Here is a 16265-nt window from a genome sequence, read left to right as displayed (position 1 = left end):
TCCTCAATGAAATAACAACTAATTCCCAATCAAATTACTCACAATTTACTAATTAAATTTCAGGTGCAAGCAGGAGGCAACCAAGTCAGCTACCGCGGCAGTCCCCTCCCGATCTGTCAGTCCCCAATCTGCACGAATCCCCTGCACTACCAACGCCAGCAGCAGCCCTGCACCTTCTCCCCCCACCCACCTCACCCGCCACCCCCTCAACCGTGCTATCAGCCCCCGCAGAACCCCCCTCAGAACCCCCCACCCTGCCAGAACTACCAGGCCCCCTCTCCCTCCTACTCCCACTGTCCCTCCTCCCGAATGTCCCAGACCTCGACCTACTACCCCCAGACCAACTGCCCCCAGATGCAGCAGTCCCCAGCGAGCCAAGTAATGTCCCCAGGATCTCACTACGCACCTAGTCACATCAGCGATCAGCCAATGACATCACCAGCAGCAGGTGCCCTGCCCCCTCAACTGAATCCCCAGATGAATTCCACCAATCTCCAGCAGAATTCAGCCCAAATGTCCAGAAACTGTCCCCAGCAGATGAACTACTACCAAAATTACAACTGCTCTGGCCAATTGGGTAGCAATTGCAATGGCCAGGGTCACCAGGGTCAGCCCTGCGTACAGATGAGAAACTGCAATTTATCTCACTGTCAGCCGAGGGGACCAGGACATCTGGGGAATCCGTGTGCCCCTGGGCAGAATCAGTGCCCCAGAACCCCTGGGAATGAGGGAATGCCCTCGAGGATGATGGGAGGTGATGCAGGGATGAATGGCATGTGCCAGGGGGCCAATCAGCATTGCCCTGTCAAGGCTCAGGGGCAGAATGGCCTCTGCCAGGTGAACTGCGGACATCCGGCGGTGAATGCAGCCAGGAATCCAGGGCAGAACCCCAAGTGCTCACGTCAGAACAACTGTCGACTTCAGAGCTGTAATTGCCAGGGGTCGCAGGGGCATCAGGGGCATCAGGGACAGAATCACTTCACGAACCCTCAAGGCTGCAATTGCCAGTGGAACTATCAGCACGAGTGCTACAATGGGCATGGCATGGAGATCCAGTGCAGGGACATCAGCCAGTCCCAGCAGGGCTCCCCCATGAAACCCCCGGGCATGCAGCAGGACTCCTACAGGAGGACTCTGGCGTATGTCCAGCAGCTGGAGAAGTGGTCTGGAAATGCCCAGGGGCATGAGACCAGTGTTTCCAGCTCGACACATCCTTTATCTCTGCCACAGCCACTGCCTGCGAGCTCCAATATGGTGGTTAATGACATGACTTCTTCGTTGAGCTCGCTTCTCGAGGAGAATAGGTATCTTCAGATGATACAGTGAGGCACGAGGGAGTTGGGGTAAAACGGGGGAGGATTTTTTAGGAAGGATTGGGTGGGTCCTGGGTTTTTGGGGATCATTTCGGCAGGATTTTTTGGAGGAGATAGTCAGAGCTGCAAGAAATCTTTGGAGGAATTTTTTTATTTGTCAAAATGTTGATCTCGAGATGTATAAAACATTGATTTTTATTCATCTGACATTGAGGCATTGACAGAAGAAAATTCTGAAATTTTTTCATGAATATCTTTGAAGCTCATTTGATTTTTTGATATTTTTGGGTGCGAGGAATGTCGAAAAAATACGGCTGGATTTTTTAGGTAATTATTTTTGAAATTGCGCATTTTTATTCCTTGAAAATTAACTGTCGAGATGTGCAAAGAGAATTGCGTCCCATTCATAAGAAATTATTGTATCGAAAAAAAATTCTGGAAAGATTTGTTGATGAATATCTTCGAAACTAATTGACATATCTAAATTTTGGTACAAAAACATTTGATGGAAATTTTGATGTTGTTTTTACATTTCAAGAGATGTCGAAAACAATACGTCTGGAGTTTTTAGATAATGATTTCTGAAACTGTGCCTTTTGATAGAATTAATGCTCAAAAAAAATTTTACTGTCAGTTTTTATTCTCCAAAAATTTGATCTCAAGATATAATAAAAGAATTGTGTCCCATTCATAAAAAATTCTTGCATAAAAAAACATCTTCAAAGATTTTTTTAGGAATATCTCTGAAATTAATTAAAATATCGAAATTTTTCTGCGAAAAATCTAATGGAAATTTTGATATCATTATTAAATTTCGAGAGGTGTCAAAGTCGAAAAAAAAATGGATGTAAATTTTTATTACTCAAAAATAAGATCTCGAGATATACAAAAAGAATCATGTCCCATTCATAAAAAAATATTGAATCAGAAAAAAAATCCTGAAAGATTTTTTTGATGAATATCTATGAAACTAATTAAAATATCCAAATTTTTATGCGAAAAATGTCATGAAAACTTCGATATGTTTTTTAAATTCCGAGAGATGGTAAAAAAACGTCTGGAGTTTTTATATAACGATAATTTCTAAAACTTTCACCTAACCATTTTGTAAAAATATATTTTCACTACCTCTTGGTGGCTCACGTGCCTTTTTATACTCCCAGTGCCTTCAACTTAATTTATTACCTATCATTAACAATGATAAAGTGACAACAGTTAATGACTGATGTGGAAATGTTGATTAATACTCAATAATCTAGGATTTAATGATTTCGTAATTTTCCGTAGGACTTAATGACATTTTTTTCTCAATGGAAAAAAAACTAAATCGAGATTATTTCGAGCTCAGTGAAGAGTGTACGATGTACGCTGTGATAACAGAAGAAAAAAGATACAAATTTATTATATTAATGTAGGATTCGTTAGTGATAATCAAGGCGTAATCGATGCAGTTATTGATGCATTTATCGGAATTAGGTGAGGATTTGAGATATTAAGAAAATTATAGAGTATTAATTATTCATTTTAGAACAGAAAGAAAGGCCAATACTAATTTTTAAGACCTCTGTAGATAGTGTGAATGATTTTTCATTTATCATTGATCTCTTAATTAACGAGATTGATTGGTGTTTCGAATGATTGCCGTAGGACTAGTATTATTAATTAATGAACATTTCGTGAGGAAATTTTGTACTTGACGTGTCGGTTTAACCGCGGAAATCATTAGTGATTAGATCAATTGATGATCGAATTGATTGCTATTACTAATTAATTAAATGCCTTCGATTGTGCCTGAGAGTTAGAGACTTGGAAGTGCCTAGTTTTTTTTTCGTCTCTTAATTTTTCATTTTTGTTACAACAGACAATTTCTCAAGATATTTTATTTTATTAATTATGAGTAGATGCGAGTAGAATTAGACGATTAGGATTATCTTGTGAATATTATACATATCGAGGTGGAGAGAATTTTAAGATGCCTTTGTATTCAGTTCATGATTAAAATGTGTCTCAAGAAAATCGATGTTGTTGATTATTTGTAAAATAAACTGTACACCTTTTGTCGAATTTTTTTTTTCTCGTCAATTTTATTTGATTCTCCTGTTGAAACATTTTATCAAGGTACAAAAATGGTTTTGTCTGGAGTTTGAGAAGTTCATGGTGATGATTCTGGGGTTCCTGTCGGCTCTGCTGTCTGAGATTCCTAGAATTAATTGAACAGAGATTGGGGAAATTATTATGAACATTGGCGGGAAATTGGTGGTTCAAAAAAAGTGACCTTTCCCAATTTTTTGACGTCGTTTCCGGAAATGACAGTTTTTTAACTCGACATTTTTGTGACGTGACGTCTGGATGACAATTCCGGAAGTGACAATTTTTTTATAATACGTCATTTCCGGAAAGGACAGAATATTCAAGGATGACGTAATTTCCGCTGACGTTACTTCCGGTCAAAAACTTGCACTAGTGATAAAATTTATGACGTAATTTCCAGCGATCGGAAATTACAAAATCTTAAAAAAGATTATTCTCGGAATTTTTAAATCGGAAATGGCGTCCCCGGAAGTGACATGTTTTCAAAATTCTGTCACCAAGGGATTCGCCAAAACGAAAGTGCACGTAATTAAAAAAAAAGTAAGTTCTGGGAAGACAACAAGAAGTGACATTTTATAATTGATTCTGACCGGAAGTAAAGGTATTTTGAAAAGTTGGTCATTTCCACAATTGTTTGACCGGAAGTGGCATATTTTTCAATATGTCGTCATTTCCGATATGAGAGATCCGGAAGTGAAGTGACAGGAAGTTGCATACTCTCAAAATTCTGCTATTTCCGAATTCACCAAAACCCGAAGTGCCCTAAATTTCTTTGACCACTCGTCATTTCCGGAAAGGGTTTACCGAAAGTGACCCCTTATAAAAAAAATCCGGCCGGAAATGACTTCAGAGGAAGTGACGTATTCTTCAATACATCGTCATTTTCGGGGCAGCGGAACCGGAAGTAACATCACAAGAAATGACGTCATATCCGCGAATCAGTTATGATCAATAAACTAGCTTAGAAACTTCTGGCCAAATTTAAAGTCTTGGAATCATTGAATCATCAGTGATAAGCAATCCGCCAATAATTACCTCCACGGCATTCGGATCCGTGGGAATCCTCACAGAGGGCAGAACATCGGGCATGGGTGGTGGGGCAGGAATTTCCCCGTAAGCTTCATGTAGTTCCTCCAATCGTGTGCTCAAAGCAGATCCTCTCCGACTGGTTGCATTCATCTTCTTCATCAGCCACTCGGCCTGCTCCTCCAGCCTCTTCAGCCTCGCATCGCGGGCCGCGAGCACCTCCTCCGAGGTTCTACTGGCCCTCGAAGACGACGCCGAAGGTCCATCCACAGAACTTCCGTCAATTTTCCCGCCCAAATCTTCCTTATCATCCTCCCTGGCTCTTTCTGCTTCCGTTTCCGGTCTTCCTCCTTCATTTGTTAATCCCTGAACTTCTTCGGGGCCCTCGGAACTCCTCGAAGTACTCTCCAATGATTTTGCATTACTCTGAGACCCGAATAGGGACCCCTGAAGATCGTTGGAAGGGCCCACAACCAGAGGATCACTGAACTGAACTGTTTTACCGACTGTTGGAAAAGGCCCAATCGAAAACACAGAGACGAGATTAGATGAGTCCCCTGGGGTCTTATCAGTGTCTTCGGGTGCTGAATGTTGATGATTTGGTGTGAATGAGTGATCTTGGGGGACTTCTTCGTGTTGAAGATTTTTTGTCTCTTCGTTACCTGATATTTTCGATTCTTCCTCTGGATTTGATGAAGGGGATGACCTCTGGGCAGTGGATGGGGCCTTTTTTTGATCATCGGTGCTCTGATTGCCGTCGACGTGGATGAGGTTCTGGATGACATTCGCGAGGGCCTGGTCCAGGGGGTTCTGTGGGCCCTTCGAGGACTCTACGGAAGAGCCGTCAGATGTCTCTGGGGTTGGCGTCCTCTGGTCCGGGGACTCGGTTTTTGGGTCTGATGCCTCGGTGTCTGTTGGCTGCTCGGATTCGGTGTCTGGAGTTGGCGCCCTTGGACTCTCCTTGATTAAAAAATGTTTTATTTGATGGGAGATGGTGCAAAAATTGAAGATCTGGGGAAAAAAATCATAATCGGCTGTATCCTTGATATAGCCGTCAGATTTAACGTGGATACGTCTATGGACCAAAATCCTCATTGGTAGTATCCTTTTTAACGTAATTCGTCACAAAAATTTAATATTATATTCAATTCTATACGTCTCTATAATTTTATAAAGAATTTCAAAATTGAAAAATTCGTGATTCATAATTAGAACCTGCTTAATTGACGAATTCTATGGAAATACTCAAGAATTTAAAAATTTTTGAATTTTCTCATCACTTTATACTATGAGAAATTGTTCTCAAAAGACTTAGTTGATTAAGAATGCTTTCTATTCATTCGCTCATTATCTGAGAAATGGCACTGTCTTCGGTCTTGGATCATTTTAACCCCACCATCGACTCATTGGCCAATCAGAAAGTTTCTCCCCACCATCGACTCATCGGCCAATCAGATTTCTAACTTCCCACCATTGACTCTGCAGCCAATGGTGAGTTTTTGCGCAGTAACCTTCTATAAATTTAGTGCACCCAATCCGCCTGGACCATTTCGCCTCGAGGAGCAGAAGAACAGGGAGCGGAGCAGCCGAGTAGCAGAATCAGAATTCGAAAACGAGAAAGGAGGGGAGGAAAGAACGGAAAGGGAGCACTCTACGAGAGGAATCTTTAGCTTTAAACCATCGATAGTCGTTTCTTGGAAAACTCAATTTTGTCTTGGAGATTTAACTCTCGTCTTTAGGAAAATCTCAGTTTTCGCTGTAACCAAGAAACTCAATTCCGCTGACTAATAAGGACAACTCAATTTACGCTTTTAATCATCGCCGATAGATGGCGCGGCTGCATAAGCATTTTTTTGCTTAGTGACCCCCCAAAACGAAACCATAGACGTATCCACGCCAAAAACCCTTGAGGATGTCCAAGTACTTTGGCTATTTCTTCATATAGGACATAATGTAATCATTTAAATTCACTCGTATCGAAATATGCTATTTTCGACCTCGTCACTATCCCTATTTGATTATTTTTTATTGTTTTCACCAGCATCTGACCGACTATGGCCCAAAACTGTCGCAGAAATTATTACTATAACGGTCGAAAAAATGGATTTATTGATAAAAAAATAATAATTCTGTGCAAAATGTAATTTGAATGACACTGAATATTCATAATTTTTTTCAAATTTTTCTCACAATTAAAATGACAAATTAAAATGATGATGATTGAAAACCGTTGAATCTATAGTGTAATCTGCAATAAAAAGGAAAATATACTTGGATATCCTCAAGAGTTCCATAGAATTCTTATGATACCTTTCTAGTCCTTCGGCGTGGGCCTGCGCGCACCCTCTCCTCGGCCTCCCCCTCCTCGTCGTCCGAGTCATCACACCGATCATCACTGAAACCACTCTCAGCACTAGAAGCGCAATTTCTACGATTACTGATATTTTCCCCGTTCTAAGCAACAAAAAAAATAGTTACCTGTTGTTGAACGAGTCGTGAGCTAGAGCCTTCCTAGCCGCGAATTCCCTCCTGAGGTTTTTCCACTCGATCTCAGTATTCGTGTTCTTCTGTCTCGCCGACTCCCACTTCTCCCGGCAGTACTCCAACTCTTGCTTCAATTCCTGGAGCATCTTTCGCTTTTGCTGAAGCTCGTAACGCAGAATTTTTTCGTGAGTGTGAAGCTGCTGGTGTTGAGCCTGCATTCGGCCCACGACGTTCCATGTCTTGCTGAGCTCATCAGATACTGTTGACAATCTCTTTTCCTGGACGGAAGTCAAATTCATTCAGTTTTTATCACTGACTCAAAAGAATTGGAACAAATTCTCTAGAAATTCTATGGGAATTCTATTAAAATTCTATTAAAATTCTAGTGAATTCTCGTGAAAATTCTATTTGTTTTTTGTACAGATTCTATTAGACATTTGATGCGTAGTCAATAGATTTCGACTTTTTTGTTTGAATTTTTTTCTTGAGATTTTTTTTATTAAAATTATTGGGCGCGAATTTTCAAAGTTTTTTCCGCTATATTTTGTTTTGTTTCACATTACAGGATCCGAGTAAAAAAACGTAGAAAAATCATGCCCAAGTATTCTTATAAAAAAAGTTCAAGAGAGTCTATTGACTTTTTCCTATCAGATATCTCATAGAATCAGCGCAAAAAACAAATGGAATTTTGACGACAATTCCCGAGAATTTCAATGGAACTAGAATACGACGCGCGCTCTGACTCAATTCTGGCCCTTAATTTTCGAGTACCAAATTTTCATCATCAGAAGGCGATTTGAATTTTTATAATATAGAGAGATGTAGAAATCCATATTTTGACCCTTGTGACCCTTAATCTGATCCTCGTGACCCTTATTTAGACCTTTAATCTGACCTTTGTTACCCTTATTTGGAATCTTAATCTGACCCTTAATGTGACCCTTCTGACTCTTAATCTGACTCTCATAACTCGTATTTTGACCCTCGTGACCCTTAATTTTGGAGTCTTAATGTCAAGTACCAAATTTTTATCACCAGAAGTCAATTTGGATTTTTATAATATAGATATATTATATGATATATACATATATACTATGTTATATATGTATTTTTTTATTACAGTAAGAAATGAATTTCTTTTTTTACAATCCCTGTAAACAAAAGATCACGGAACATAAAAAATATACATAGACATCATATTACACTACTTGACAAGCGGAATAGAAGCTTCAAAAATGGCTGCACTGGATGTTTAAAAGTGGATCCCAATAGAATTTCTAGAGAATTCCAATAGAATATTCTAACGAATTCGTCAAGTTTTTCCATTGAATTTTGTCATCCCTGTACCATTCAAATTCCTTACCTGTTCCCCCAATTTACTCTCCAAATGTGAATTCAACTGCTTCATCCTCCCCATCTCCTTCTCCAGATGTTTCTTCTCCAAGATCAGCTCCTTCAGTCGAATATAAGTCTTGCTAACTGATATGACAAGCCTGGGGCCAGTGGGAGTGTCCACTGACTTGTAGCAACTGTTAGGATCATTAGATAACAGAGTAGACGATGTTGAGGCGGAGGACCCAGCGGCATGACAGCTCAATAATTCCGTCAGGACTTTCCAAACTTTGGGAAGATTGTTGGCAATGCTCTCCTCCTGCGCCTCATCCTCCTTCTTCTCCGAGCTTCCCTCGCTCGACTTAGACTTCTCCCGTCCCTCCACCTGTTCCACGAGGTCTAGCAGGAGTTTCGGGAGGGCTGCCGCTTCCGTGCCCTCCTCCCGAGCCATGTCGCTTATCAAGTCATGATTCTCCTGCAGCAACTGCGTCAGTCTGTCGAGATCCATATCCGCCGAGGAAGCGCTCAGCAACATCTGCGAGAACAAGCTGTTGATCAGCGACATCTGGTTCTGAAGATCCCTGCAGTCCGCCTTGGTCAGCCCCAGCTGTGACTCAAGATTCGACACTTCCGTGTCCTGCGCGTCGATCTTCTCCTCGGCCTTCTTCAGGTCCTCGTCCAGTGACTCCTTCTCCTTCACGAGACCCTTGAGCTTGTGCCTAGTGCTCAGAAGGTCTTTTGTCGCCGAGTCCTTCAGGTCAACCAGGACCCTCATCCTCTCGTCGTAGAGGGCCTTCAGCCGCCGGATGTCCTCCACCTGGTGGTCGTGCTCAGTCCTCAAGTCCTCGCTTATCTCAATCTTAAATTTGTCGTCCCCCAGTCTAGCCAGAATCTGGGATAACATGTTCTTGAGTCGATTCATCTGATGCTCTCGAGTCTCGAAGCTGTCTCTGTTCGATCTCGCGATCGCCTCCAGGGTCTCGATCCTGTGAGCGTTCAGCTCAGGCTCGCACTCCAAGTGATACCGCAGGTCATCGATCTTCTCGATTTGAAGTCTGATGCAGCCGCGAAGTTCGTCTGAGACCTTGAGCACGTCTGTGAGCCGTTGCGCGTCTTTTTGGATGGAGTTCGGCTCCGGCCATTCGTTCGCGACTTTCGCGTCTTCTATCGGGGCTGTCGCGGTGCCGATCGAAAAGGTCTCGCTTTTTCTGGACGCCTTTTCGGATTGGGTCTTCAGGAGGTCGAGGACCTTTGAGGTCTCCGAGTGCGCTTCCTTCTCGGCGTCGAGCTCTTTTCGGAGCCGGTCCATCTCGGAGGAGACGGCCGCTATCGCGCGCTGTCTCGCTTCGCGTTTCAGGCAGAGGTCTTTCTTGAAGTCGTCGAGGGTCGGGCGTTCCACGGATTCCTCTTCGGTTGAGGTTTCTGGAGAGATATCATGAAGGGGTTCTATATGGAATTTTGCTGCTTCGGTTGCGTTCGGAGATGTTAATAAAAAAAAACAATGGGGAAGACTGAACGGATAAAAAATGGTCGCATTGTGCTCTAGAGTTTGTGAGGTACCGATGATTTTTTAAATTGATTTGACGCAGTTATTTTCTCAATTCGAAAACGGACTGGCGAATTCTTCTGTAAATATCTCTGAACGGGAGGGATTGGGAAGAAAATGTCATAAGAACTTTTTGTCGTAAATTTCATGAGTTATAAAAAGGGTTTTATGACATTTCCCTGTAAGATTACTGGCTTCATAGATATTCATTAAAAAGATCTTCTCGAGTTGAGTTTGCCTGTTTAGTTTCATTTCTTCGCTATCGAATTCAGATTTAATCGTTATGATTTCGGGGATAAATAGTAAGAATGTGAAAGTTTTTATTTCGTTAAAGAATTCGATATGATTGTAAACAATTAACTGAAAAAAGGAATATCGAATCTAACGAAAGGGTATCAACACAAGTGGCGGTAGTAATTGAAAAAAATTGATTTAGAGCAGTCTTCTCGTAATCCGAAAATAGTTTAATGACAAAATGTATTGTTAATAATTAACAACTCACCAGCATCGGAATTTTGAACCCTCTTAAAACTCGAAATGACATCATTCAGTCTTTGAATTTCCTTGAGAGACTCCTCCAACTCTCCCCCCTGGGGTCTCTCCACCTCATCAGTCTGAATCGAGTTCTCCCGCACTGTTCCCTTCGAATCCCCAATCCTCCTGGCAGTGTCCTCCGAAGTCTCTCGCATTGCTTTAAAATAATCTTTCGATACCTAGAACCAGAACAATCCCATATTTAGACCTTTGATCTGATTCGTGTTACCCTTATTTGGACCCTTAACCTGATCCATATGACCCTTACTCTGACCCTTGCGACTCTCAATCTGAACCTCGTGATCCTTAATATGATCCTCATGACCCTTAATCTCTTCCTTATGCGCCTTATTATGACTCTCGTGACCCCTACTCTGACCCTCATGACCCTTACTATGACTCATAATCCTTATTTTGACCCTTGCGATCCTTATTCTGCCCCTTATGATCCTTATGCTGACCCTCATGACAATTTTTTGACCTTTATTCTGACCCTAACGATCATTATTTTGATCCTTATTATGACTCATGAATATTAATGTGATCCTAGTGACCCTTATTTGACCCTCGTGACCCCTATTTTGACCCTTATGACCCTTATTATGACCCACATGACCTTTATTATGACCTTCATGACTCTCAATCTAATTATGGCCCTCTAATTAGGTCATCTAATTATGACCCTCGTGACCCCTACTCTGACCCTTCTAACCCTTATTCCCCTTGTTCTGACCCACACGACAATTATTTTGACCCTCATGGCCCTTATTCTGAACCTCACGACCCTTATTCTGACCCTCATGTGCTTTATTTTGACCCTTGTGACCATTAATTTTCGAGTTCTAATTTCGAGTACCGAATTTTCATCACCAGAAGTCCATTTGGATTTCTATAATATAGAGAGATTCAACTCTACCATTCGTTAATAGTTAACAAATCTCGTTTGGAATAAATGAATAATTCTATCAGTGCATCAAGCCCCCAAATAATTCCTCATCCACTTCACAAACCTCGTAATCCCTCCTGACCCTCTCCAGCTCCCTCCTCAGCCTCTTGTTGACCTCCTTCGTCTCCACCTGTTCCTCCCTGAGCCTCCTGACCTCCCTCACGAGCCCTTCACTCCTGTCCTCCTCCCTCCCGCCCTTCAACTCACTCTCGAGTACTCTGATCCTCTCCACAGCCCTCTGGTACTCCCTCCTGACGTACTCCTCGTCCCCGTCCCCTCTGCCCTTCTTCTTCACCGACCTCCAGTCGCCCTCCACTTTCCTCCCTGAGCACTGACACTGGGCTCCCATCACTCCCTCAACTACCTCAACCCTCCTCCTCAAGTCATCATCGCACTTCTTTACACTGGCTTCCCTCTCCTTACTCAACTCCAGATAAAGTCCCTCCAGCTGTCCCAGAAGGGCACTGTGAGCCGCCGCCAACTGCTGATTGGCAGCGGCTAGACAGGACACTGTCCTCGTGAGTTCCATCGCCTCCTGGTGAACGGGCACCCCAGGGGCATATTCCGACTGCCAGCCCGTCATTTGTGTTGCGTAAGTCAACTAGAAAAATTAAAAATAGGAAAAACACTCAGTCTTTGCACTTGCGAAGTCTTGATAGACTACTGATTAGTCTAGAGATTTAAGTCGAGAGACTGATTGCGAGAGGAATGAGATCCTCTCGAGTCGAGAGACACGAAAACACTAAATGAATTGGCCCAGGGACTGGGGTGATACCGCTGGGGACAACGAGCCAGCCACGTGATGCGAAAACCACGAATTTTAGTTCCTCTGACTCAGCATTCCTCGGAGAACTGAGGAATAGACTTTTTATTTGGAGATCTGCCAGTTTATCGGTATTAGTCGAGGTTTTTTGAGTGGATTACGGTGAATTTGGCGATTTTCGCGGTGATGGCATTGAATTTTGGGGTCTGGGAGGGATTCCTTACCAAGGCCTCGTGAGGCTGACGGAGGTTGACGGCTGGGGGTGGGGGTTGATGCCACCATTCGTCATTTCTCAGACTGTCTCGGGGTCTTGACTCCTACAACAAATGGAGCTTTCAATGGTGAGGATTTTTCTCATTGTTCTGTTCGAAATTGCCATGAATTTGAAAAGAGACAAAATTTTAAATCGTTTTGAGGACGAAAAATTCTCTGATTAGGAGAGGTTTTTAATAAAAAATTATTAAAAAATTAGATTATTAAGATATTCAAAAGTCAAAAGCGAACGGCAAGGCATAAATATGCAGCACTACTGAAACTTTCTATTAGTTTTTGGTGCATTCTATTGAAATGTTTAATTGAAAATATTAATATTCCATAGAAAAAGTCAATAGAATTCGATTTTTCTGGACAACTTATTCTATTGAGACATTTACCGTAGAATTTTCTCGGCTTTAATGTTGAACTGCAATAAAACAATTGAATAAACAAATAAAATAAATAAATAATCCCTCTGTTATCTGAATAAAATACAATCTCCACGATAATTGTGAGTAAGAGTCTAAGGGCTGAGATTACGACTGAATATTCCTACGCTTATAAATAATTGTACTTATACATTGATAAATTGCGGTTTTATGTTGAATAAATGCCTTTAATCGTTAATCGTTGGCCGGAAAAAAATACAAAATCAAGAAATTTTTCGGACTATTATGCAGAGTAGGAAAAATCGGGGGTTGAGGAAGGGTTCGAATTTCTTCAAGACGACTTCCTCACTTGATTCTGCGGGTTCGACGCCACTGAAGAGTGTAAGGAGGCTTGGGAGACTCTGGAGGTCCTCGGGAAGCCCTGGAAAGGTCCGCCAGGGCCGAACGGCGACGGCAACGGCGGAGGCTCGTAATCCTTCTGGTTGTGGAGACTGTGTCCCATACCCATGGCTCGTTCTCATAAATTATGAGTCGTTCGGTCGTTTGGGAATTTTCTACTGTGGAAGATTCTCTGAAAAAATAAATAAATAAACGGACCTGTGATACTTTGAAATTGTCAAGAATTTGTTACGTTTGCCGATTTAATTCCTAATCGTTTATTTCTACAAAAAAAAATTGAATGAATCATAGGATTAAATAAAAACGACAAATTATTCCGCTTGATCGACTGGATTTAAATTAATGCCTTAAATTATAGACGAATTTGTTTGTTTTGGGACCAGAGATCATATTTTTTGCTTAATCACTAATAACGCGGAAATATTTTTCATTATATTATAATGAGAATGAGTATGAATGAGTATGATGAATAAGTATTAAATACCGTATCAATGAGTAATAATTAACAATAAAATCTATCATTTATCTCATCAAGAATTAAACTTTAATAGTCTAGAAAAGTTGTTCATTTGATAATCAAATCAAACTATTCTCTAGTACTTGTGTAATCAATAATGAAAACTGAAATATTTTCATTATTCTGTTAATGGGTTATGTTGACCGTGAAAATATTCATTACTGTGACAATGGACAAAGATTATTGAAATGTCATTCCCCATGAAGATGATCAGAAACAAAAACTTTCTATTACTCAATTAATCAGTAATTATAGGTACACTACCGATTGAATGATTTAGTGAGATTTCCGGACTGGTGCGCGGCAATGTTTCGGCCCTGCCGATGTTGCCGGGAAGATGAGCAAAGTTAATCATTTAGAGGAAGTAAAAGTCGTAACAAGGTTTAATTAGACGAATATTTAAATGAATACTCACGTAATTAATGATTAAATTTACCTCATTAATTGAATATTTTTTGGGAAGAGCTAAAATAAGATAGCGAGTTAAAATGGACAATGAACAGAAAATTAGCAGGTAGGCAGTTAGGTCCGTCATACGGCAATCATTTTTCACTGAAGAAGAGCGTTTACATAGCGGTTCACATCTTGTGACATCAAAGGGTATTATTACTATGATAATTAAATAATAATGAAAAATGAGTTTCGTTTCATTATTCATGACGAAAGAAATCGCGATTTTCTGTTTTTCATTTTCCATTAATATAATAATGAGAATAAATTTTGAACCATTATTGATTGATAAATTATTTGTTTCTTTCTTCATTCTCATTCCTCATTAGCATCGCAATGAAAAATACATTTGGTATTATTATTCATTACGAAAAAAAAACATTTCAATTTTTTTCATCAACCGTTGGTAATTAATTGGTAATGAAATATTAATAATGAATATGATTTTCCTGCCGATCTCTCTATGGGACAGCCAATTTGTGAATTGAGATGTCAAAAGTGTTTTACGTTGTAGAATGAGAGAATACGACTCATTTAGACACGTCTTGTAAAGTGTTATTTTTGGGATTGAAAAGGCATCCAACTACGTGTAATGCTCTACTTGGCTGGTTTATACCGCTTTGGATATTGGCAAGAGGAATGCTCTTTGTCAGAAGCACATTTCATCAGGTTTCGGTTGAATTTCACCATTATTTATCTTGCACGAGACCATCGAAAATAAACTCACAAATCATTATCAGCGGTTTAGTCCTCTACTTCAACCCCCAGACAAAAAGCTAAATTAACCAGAATTAAAATGCGTCTTTCAAGATTGAAATTGTCTTGAAAGGTGGATGACACGTGGAAGGCGAGAAAAAAATGGCTATAAATAACCGAATGCGTGATTTAAAATTGTTGCAAATATAGAACAGTCGGCATGGACAAAGGAAACATAAACTTCTCGTCGCAATACAGAACTTTTTCATTGTTTCGTTATCTTATTTTAGAAATTTCCACGAATTTGAAAGGCGAAGAAATGAAAAAACGTTTTGTAGATGAAAAATTTTCTGATGACGAAAAAATGTTTCTAACTCAAGCAAACAATTTTTTTTCTTCCATATATTTCACAACGTTTGTATTTTCATTTTTAAAAATACTCTCTCAATTTATTTTTATTATTTCCACTGAATTTTTATTTATTAAAAAGCGGTGATTGTTACCGCTATAAAAAATATCTGATTCATTCATGAAAACCACATCTCAATTTCGTAGAACGAAATCGCCGAAAATTCGAGGAAAATCCATCAAATTTGAATTCACACCCACAGAGATGATAATAAACAATATTTAGACACTTGTTACCACGATTAATACACAAATAATCAGCTGAAACTCACAAAAATCGATATTTAAATCTCCGAAACGCATTTAACAAGTAAAAATTCGTGTTCTTCGGGAGCCGTACGTAGACACCTTGCTGGATGGCAGCCAATTCGCCTCCAGCTTTCTAAGCATAACTCTATAAATACACTGGGAGCCTCAACCCTGTGGCTGAGAAGCGTGCGCCGGGATTCGCTGGGCTTGTACGGCAGGTCTTCTAGCCATTTCGACAGGCGATCATTGATGACTGCTGAGGAATTGGAGCAGTCGGACAATTAAAATCAGAACTGATGATGTAATTAAACTTGATAGTCTTCAAGTTAGAAGAAGTAATTTTTTTAAAGACATGTCCAAGTACCTTTCAATTCCGTACGGAGAACGTTATGAATTTGTGAATTTTCTGTTTTTTTTTGGAAAAACGAAAATGTTTTTTCATCACGNAATTAAAATCAGAACTGATGATGTAATTAAACTTGATAGTCTTCAAGTTAGAAGAAGTAATTTTTTTAAAGACATGTCCAAGTACCTTTCAATTCCGTACGGAGAACGTTATGAATTTGTGAATTTTCTGTTTTTTTTTGGAAAAACGAAAATGTTTTTTCATCACGCTGTGACGAAAAGTGGACTTTTCGGCACGCTCCGCGTGCCTAAAAGTCCAATTTCCGCCACATTGTGATGGAAAATATTGTTCGTAACTCGTGAAAAAATGTTTTTTAGCTCGTGGGATTATATCACTCGCCTTCGGCTCGTGATATAAACCTCCCACTCGCCAAAAAACACTTTTTTGCACTCGTTACGAAATATACTATTCTGCCACTGCTGTTACGTTCAGTCCGTGGCGAAAAGTGCCTTTTTGTTCAT

The 16265-nt window shown here is 40.4% G+C and overlaps 2 protein-coding genes across 6 annotated transcripts in view; one reads left to right on the top strand and one right to left on the bottom strand.

Moving 5' to 3' along the window:
* Nucleotides 1–2029, top strand: part of LOC107041601 (transcriptional activator cubitus interruptus) — an 87993-nt gene extending 85964 nt beyond the window's left edge. The window contains exon 8 of the mRNA XM_015262218.1: nucleotides 64–2029. Within this exon, the coding sequence (XP_015117704.1) occupies nucleotides 64–1326 (1263 nt within the window). The 3' untranslated portion in view covers nucleotides 1327–2029. The remainder of the gene's footprint in view (nucleotides 1–63) is intronic.
* Nucleotides 2030–3354: 1325 nt separating this feature from the next.
* On the bottom strand, nucleotides 3355–15508 carry LOC107041600 (cingulin-like protein 1). 5 transcript variants are annotated; one of them, XM_015262217.2, is made up of 11 exons: nucleotides 15422–15508; nucleotides 13029–13250; nucleotides 12260–12352; nucleotides 11337–11873; nucleotides 10295–10505; nucleotides 8278–9692; nucleotides 6909–7192; nucleotides 6741–6858; nucleotides 5093–5390; nucleotides 4440–4936; nucleotides 3355–3513 (listed from the first exon to the last, which is right to left on the bottom strand). In XM_015262217.2, exons 2-11 carry the CDS (start codon nucleotides 13185–13187, stop codon nucleotides 3466–3468), a joined length of 3660 nt encoding a protein of 1219 aa, XP_015117703.1. In that variant the 5' UTR covers nucleotides 13188–13250; nucleotides 15422–15508; the 3' UTR covers nucleotides 3355–3465. The 5 variants fall into 5 exon arrangements, with proteins under 5 accessions (XP_015117703.1, XP_015117698.1, XP_015117700.1 ...); XM_015262212.2 differs by having other exon boundaries at nucleotides 4440–5390; XM_015262214.2 differs by having other exon boundaries at nucleotides 4440–5390; nucleotides 6741–6843.
* Nucleotides 15509–16265: the final 757 nt, after the last annotated feature.

The sequence above is a fragment of the Diachasma alloeum genome, unplaced genomic scaffold, assembly GCF_001412515.2.
Source record: "Diachasma alloeum isolate Michigan unplaced genomic scaffold, Dall2.0 Dall_scaffold_00368, whole genome shotgun sequence".
Lineage (NCBI taxonomy): Eukaryota > Metazoa > Arthropoda > Insecta > Hymenoptera > Braconidae > Diachasma > Diachasma alloeum.
Note: the sequence above shows the minus strand (reverse complement) of the source record. Positions and strands in the feature narration are given on the sequence as shown.